General features: G+C 47.9%; 1 protein-coding gene across 5 annotated transcripts in view; it reads right to left on the bottom strand.

Moving 5' to 3' along the window:
- Nucleotides 1-302: 302 nt before the first annotated feature.
- Nucleotides 303-7,416, bottom strand: part of ZNF236 (zinc finger protein 236) — a 105,630-nt gene continuing 98,516 nt past the window's right edge. For all 5 annotated transcript variants that reach the window (XM_011233018.3, XM_034642952.1, XM_011233022.3 and 2 more), the window contains 2 exons: nucleotides 5,596-5,772; nucleotides 303-4,951 (listed from right to left, as the gene is read on the bottom strand). In XM_011233018.3, the coding sequence (XP_011231320.2) occupies nucleotides 4,827-4,951; nucleotides 5,596-5,772 (302 nt within the window). In that variant the 3' untranslated portion in view covers nucleotides 303-4,826. The remainder of the gene's footprint in view (nucleotides 4,952-5,595; nucleotides 5,773-7,416) is intronic.

The following is a 7,416-nucleotide window of genomic DNA, read 5'->3' as shown; positions in this document are numbered from 1 at the left end:
AAGGAGTAAGGTGGACAAAGGACAAAAGATACCCTTCATTTGTCCTTCAACAGGGTAATGACTCCATAAGCTGCACACGCTGAAAGTCTGGAAATACGTCTCCAAGGAGGATGCGATGCTGTAACGTAAACCGACCGCACTGGCATTTCTGGGCAAGTCCGATATCCCACACGTCTCCCGAACGGACACACTGATCCTGGGATCAAGTTCCATTTCATTGCCAGTCACTCTCAAAGACCTCACAAGAAAGAGGAAATGGACAACTACCCCTCCAGAATAGAAAACAAGACGTTCTCACACTCTTCAAACCCCACGGATCTCAATTTATTACAAATTCAGCATCGTTGTGTTGGGTTAACCTTGCCGTAAATGTCACCTACAGAAAACATCCATCTTTAAACAGTTGTAACTCACCCCAAACCCAAATAAGTAAATATACAGGAGTTTTAAAATAACGCAAAAACTATTTTTATTATTCTTCAAGCCAGCACAGTGGCTCTTGGCATAACTATCCATTTCTAATACAAAATTGGAGTAAAGAAATATCATCCAATGTATAAATAGACCATGAAACAATTTTTAAGATAAAAAAAGAATTCTTCTGTAAATAAAAAAGAACTGATTTTAAAAGTTCTCTTTAGTGGTGAATGGAGAACGAATCACTATGTCACTGCAGAATTTGTCAAATGGATTACAAATCTTGATTTAATACAAAAGTCTTCATGCCGTAAAGCATTACATGTAAAAAAGATTAAATAGCAAAATCTTATATTATGATCACTGCCTATTGTTCCTGCCACTTAATCTTTATTTTAGTGCTTTAAATACTTTACTCATCAACCATCTGAGAAACTACCGGAGCGCCTGTCTATGAGGGGGCCAGTTCACACTGGGACAGCGGGACAAAGAGGACACTCGGCTTGTAAACCTTATGGAGGCGAAGAGAACGTCTTACTGGAGAGACACAGGGCTTCAAACGTTACAAAAACTCTGCATGCCCACACTTTTTAATCAGTTTACGGTGCAACTATGTTTTAAAATGCTAATTTTCATTAGAATAAGGTAAAGATAGAGAGGCCCCAGATGTGAATGTAAGCACTTCTGAAATTCTATTCTAAAAAGCCAAAACACCGACTTTGCATGAATAGAGATTAAGTGGCAAAACGAGAAGAAATCTAGAGGACTACAAAATGCCAAGTATGTACTTTCATCTCTGCCTCACTTTATATGGGAGATTTGGGAAAAAGATAGATTAGCAATGGTCGACGCTTGGATTAATTTTTTTGGTGGGGGGGCACAATATTGACTTTGAAATAAACCTCTGGGGGAAAAAAATAAGCAAAAAGCAGGCAGGAGCGGTCTCTAATAAAAATAATACCTGGAATGCAGTCCTATATATCTTACATATTTTCTTAAAACGATGTTACTTCCATAAATCTGAGTGATCACTTAATGTTAAAATGTGTATCTCCATGAGTTACACCTATTTCCCAGCAAAGAGGAAAATCCGCAGGAAGAACAGAGATCTACTTACACTTTAAACAAATCCTGTACCTGTCCTGACACATGCATTTCTTGCACATAAATGCTGCAGGAGAGTTTAGACGAGAGCGGAGGACACTAGGCATAGTCTTGAGGCTCAAATTCACATTCCTCCACGAGCAGCAGCGGGCAGGGGAGCCCAGAACACGGAGCTAAAGGCGCGATGCCCCGTGAACTGCTGCGCTTGGACGGAAGAGAAACTCAACAGAACAGCGGGAATCCCTCACTGGGACAGAGGGGCCCGGTCCATCAGCCCACGTGGTCAGAGGGCCTCGCGCTGTGAGGGATGCCTCTGCTCCTCGAAGGGTCTCCCCCGTGCACCCCGTGAAGGATCGGTGGAGGCCCAGGAGAGCTCAGGGCAGGGGCATTTCAGGTCACGTTTTTGTTCATCTGTCGCCGTTCTGGGAAAACAGGAGCGCTTCTGCGTTCCCCAGTGCGCTGGATCCTACGCGTCCCAGACCCCGGCTACCTCAACAGCACAGGATCTCCCGGGATTTTAGTGTGTGTGCAAAGGCAGCTCATTCCCTCAGCTCACGGGACGGCTTCACGGGCAGCTCACCACCAAAGTGGGTTAAAGACAGTCGAGAACTTTCGCAGTACTCAGACGCCCAGGGTATCGCTCACTAGGGCCCATCACGCGGGCGACTGAGAACAGGACTGACGCTTGTAGCTCATACAGACGGCGTGCCTGTCCGTGACCCCTATCCTGACTTTTTAAGTTCAAAGCTCCTCAGATAGACCTTGCAGGGTTAGTTTCTATGTCTGGACTTCACAGAGGCAAAGGAAAACACCATTAAAGTTCTGCTCTGTTATAAAATTATCTGAACTTGAAATTAATTCGTGTGCCAAACTATTATATAATAAATATTTTAAAAGAAAAAAAAATTAATCACACTTCCTAACTTCATTTTTTATTTATTGTTATTCCAAAGCAGATATGCTATGATGAGATATTTCTAAAAATACAGTTATCTATTCTCAAAACCCTGGTTATGCAGGAGGCTAGAAATCTCGTCAGAAGACATTTATCAACCAGTAAAACACAAAGATCGACCTGTACCCCACCAAAGGTTCAAGGGAAATTACGCCTTTACAAAACCTTATATTTTCAAGGAACGTTTTGCAAAGAAGCAGCTTTTATAATTAGGAAGGAAATAAAAATAATATATTAATGTCTTGTGTTTGCCTGCCAATAGTTAATAAATTGAGAAAACTCACAAAATGAATCGTTGACAGATCTTTTTTCCTTTTTCTTTGATGAAAATAAAAGTAGGCTTTAGATTCACCTGGTAAGGCCTAAGCAGGCAACAGTCACCAATACAGTCCACTGAGCTATGCTTTCTGTACAATTAGGAATTAAATAAACCCCTTTCAGAGACTTGTCCTGAGAGATGACATTTAATGCTACAACCAAAATAAATAACCTAGCAAGAACACAATTTTTTAAATTCCAATAATTTCAACTTTGGAGATATCTGTTCACCAAAATTAATCAACATTTCTAAAATATTTTAATACAAAATTATAAAAGAAAAGTGCATTAAAAGCAGAATCTTTAAAACTCTGGCACAATTACAATTCTTCGGAATATATGGACTACAGCCAGCTACACTGACATTCAAGGAAAACCTCAGGATATATAATAAGTCCAGTATCACAAGAATAAGTCAAATAAGGCTTTTTTTTTCCTTAAAAAAATATACAATACACAAAGCAGTTTGAAAAAAAAAGTAATATTATTTAACAGTTTTCTGACTTAAATATTTTCACATAACCAAAGTTTTTATATCATCATCAATATTACTTATGTACATACGCCAAAAAGTCAACAACAACAACAAATCAAAAGATGCCCTTTGAAAAAATAACAGTGAAAATGTCTCTTTCTTCAGGAATCTGAAATGAGCTTCTCTCTTAATATACAAAGTCCATACAATATTTATAATAAAACTGCTCTCTTCTGAAACCAGGGAGGCCGTGAGACAAAATAAAGGCAATTATTTTTCAGGAAAAAAAACAAAAGCAAAACCACCCCACCTGTATGTTACAATGGAAAAGATACCCATTTATTACTACAACGACTACAATACTGATCTGAAGTGCTCGTGGGGAGGTCAGAACTCTGAGGCGCTCTCTCTGTAATCGGGACGAGTGCTTCTATTTACAAAATATACTGTTCAGCCACACAGAGGCCCATATACCTGTCTATGTACACATGTATTTATATATAGAACATATAAATAATTCCGAAGGAGAGGTTCACATGAAGTAAAGAACTTTCCGTCTTTGGAATGCTGTAGGACCCACGCACACTCTGCCCCGGCTCGGGGTGGGATTTGGTTTGGGACGAGTTCAATGTGGCACCGTTGATGATAGTAAGGAGTTCCCTGAAACAAACACACACCTGCCTACGCATGGAGAGAGGGGCGCGGGGCTCGTGCGGGGCGTCACCTCTAACCTACGAACATGCCGCTTCGTGACGGGGGGCAGGGCCACGGCTCCTGTGCTCCCGGGACACAGTTCTGCTCTCGCCTGCTTGCGATGTATGGCTTGTGCTTTCTGCGATCATCTAACCCAGGGACCTGAAGGTGGACTTACAAAAAAGCAGGTGCGGCCCCGCCCCCATCCTGCGAGGACACTTTCATCCTCATTTGTGCCCCCCCGCCCCATTTATGCCCCGATGCTGCATTCTTGTAGCTAATGGTTCGAGAATCATAATGCAGAGAATGGTCCAGCCATCTCTCCAGGTATTCTAGTAACTTATGGTAGACTAAGAAAGTCAATTTCTAATTTCAAAATGCACAGAGAAAGAAAATGGAAAACACTTCCCTGTGTGTTCTAATATTTTTCTGAACATCATGCACCAATTTTATGTTTGTTTTATAAGCTATGCTTCTTACAACAGAAAGCATGAAGAAAAATCTATCTTACTTTTTCCATGTTAACTTTCGTCTTTGCTAATACAAAGAGGTCACACTACAGTGATAGTAAGATCCAGTTAACGTCTTTGTAACCAGACGCACTGGCCGCCGAGGAGAAGGCAGAACTGCCCAGTGTATACCTGAGTTCAATGATCTGTAGACAAACAACAACGACGCGTGTGCACTGTTCCCAGGTGTTTCCTATCAGTCTCTGAAGACAATGATTCTGGAGATAATTTTATACACGACAAACTAGCATAGTAACATCTGTAACACTGGAAGTTTCAGAACGGAAATTCCAAGTGCTCCGTTCCTCACCACATTTAACTTCAGAAACGGCCTTCGAGGTGGGGTCGGGCCGCGTCAGAACACATTGGCCAGGGCCTGCCACTCGCTCGCGGACTCCTGCACCACCTCCTCCAGGTGGAGCGTCCGGCTCAGCTCCTCGGCGCCGTGCTCCTGCTGGATGACGGGCTCCTGCAGATTGCCTGCGCACAGACGGACAGACAGCAGGCAGAGTCTCAGACACTCAGCGGCACGGGGATTCACATTGAAATAAAGACAATTTAAACCGAGACAAGAAATTTCTAAATTGATTTGCATTCCACCCCAAAGAAAAAGAATCACTTGAGCTGCAGGTTAACTAACTAGGTCGGTGGCAATCCCCACTTTCCAAACGTGAAAAAACACAGCCCTTGCTCCGCACGCTCCTGCCGTAAGGGTCACGTCAGCACGAGGTGGGCAGTAAGCCACCAACCGGGATTGACAGCAACACAAGAGCGTGCCTTCCTAACAGAAAGAACAGAGTGCTAGAGCGGAGAGGTGAGCGCAGAGGCGCACGGGCGGGCACGCGGCGGCCCGTCCCATCTCACAGACCGACACTGGCTCCCCCACAGCACAGCCAGCGCCCCCGCCCTCCTCGTGAAGACGCGGCAGGGCCCGGAGGAGCGGGAGGGAGACGTGGCCCGGCGCCCCGGCCCGTCCCCTCCACCAGCCTCCGCGGTAGAGTCGGGCCCGAGCGGACAGCCGCGCTCCGAGGGTCCGGATGCACCCGGATCCAGCCTCTGACCGCTGACCCTCAGAGCCGGCCCTGCCCCCGAAGCCTGCGGAGCGGCTGCCCGGCGCGTCTCACCCGCGTAGCTGTGCGCGCGTTTCATGTGCAGCTTCATGTTGCTCTTCTGGGTGAAGCCCATGACGCAGTAGTCACACTTGTAGGGCCGCTCGCCCGTGTGCTTCTTCATGTGCACCTGCAGGGCGCTCTTCTGGTTGAAGGCTTTCTCACACAGAGTGCAGTGGAACGGCCGCTCTCCTAGGGGACACAGGGTCGTGTCAGCGTCTCTGGCGGGACCGCACTGGACGAAAAGCGCTGAAGAAGGGACGGGAGTTTCCCAGCCCTCCCGCCCCAGACTGCTAACTCACGGGTTCCTAGCAACGCTGCCCCGCGTGAGGCACGGAATAAAACTTGAATCAAAAGCTACTCAAACTCCTAGAAGCATCCAGAAATAAAAACAGAGCACATATGGTTTAAACGAAGTGTTCTGAAGACAATTTGGGCAGTAAAGCAAAATGACACCAAGTACATAAGAATGTCAAATGCACTTAATTAAAAGGATAATTTATCCAATATTTTTTAAAACGTCATTGTAATTGCTTTGAGGTTAATACAGAAGGGATGAAACATGGAAGGAAGTGGGCACATTGACTCCTGCCGGAAGCCAGGCTAGGCCTGCATCACCCAGCTCCTGGCCCTGCTGCGCCCTCCAGGGCCTGCTGTCCCTACCCCTCGCTGTCCCTCACTCTTCCCCACACTCATCCACTGCCAGGCCCCCTGGGGCACAAGCCCTCCCCCTGGGGCACAAGCCCTCCCCCTGGGCCTACAAGGTTCTTTCCCATCGACTGGGCACGGCTGCCTTGTGGTCAGGCGTCACCCCCATTCCCTGCGTGGCCTCCCTGGACCACATGTCAGCATGAAGCCTCACGTGGTTGCTCCAGGAGCACCTGCTCTGCATCTTCCCCGGTGTCACCCTCCGTCACTCCCAGTCTGTCCCTCCCACCCAGTAGCCAAGACACAGGAGGGCTTACCACCGCCCCCCACGCCAGCCAGAGCCCTAAAGCGGCCCAAGGCTTTCCGGCCCTAATTCCCAGGACTGGGCATGTGAACACGTCACATGCCCGAAGGACGAGGAAGTCACTGAGGTGGTTCCACCACGAGTCAGGTGACGGGCTGAGTCACAGGGAGATTACCCTGGTGGGCCCACATGCACCCCTTCAAAGCAGAGGCTTCTGTGGCCAGAGGCAGAAGGAGAGCTGCAGGGACCAGAGGCTGCACAGGGGCCATTGCTGTCTGAGGGCAGCATGCACATTGGTGGGGGGTGCACCCAACCAGCAGAAGCAGGGCCCACACCAATATGCCCTCAGCGGGTTCTCCCAACCTTGGGAAGCACCTCGCGCGTGCTAACAGGCAAACGGTGGTCTCTATTTCTTAAAACCATGTTTTCGAGTAAGTACATTAGAAGTACAGCATCATCATCTTTCAAGCTGTTTGCTGAACACCTGGGCGGTGCCAGGTCTGTGCTGACAAGCAGGGACGTCACTGACCACGCCAGGGCCCGAGAGCCGGGGAAGGACGCTGATGGGGAGCAACTGCTGGCAATACAAGGAGGCCCGTGGGCCAGCCAGGGGCACTGGGGGGCAGAGAGGCCTCCTGGGGAGGGGTGTCCAAGCTGACACCTGCAGGCAAATCAGAGACGGCCAGGCCAAGGGAGACGGGGGCTGGGCAGACGGGACCCGCAGAGAGGACGCTCGGGAAGCAGAGGCAGGACTCCAGATGGCGAGGTGAGTGTGGGACCCCAAGGCTTCCCACGGCCTGGTGCCGCAGGACAAGGGTGCGCAGCCGTGGGTGGGACGGCTCAGAGGACAGCCGGGTCCCACCCAGAGGTGCTCGGAGGGGAAC

This window comes from Ailuropoda melanoleuca, chromosome 14 (genome assembly GCF_002007445.2).
Source record: "Ailuropoda melanoleuca isolate Jingjing chromosome 14, ASM200744v2, whole genome shotgun sequence".
Taxonomy (NCBI): Eukaryota; Metazoa; Chordata; class Mammalia; order Carnivora; family Ursidae; genus Ailuropoda; species Ailuropoda melanoleuca.
The sequence above is the reverse complement of the archived record's forward strand: the minus strand, read 5'-3'. Positions and strand labels throughout refer to the sequence as shown.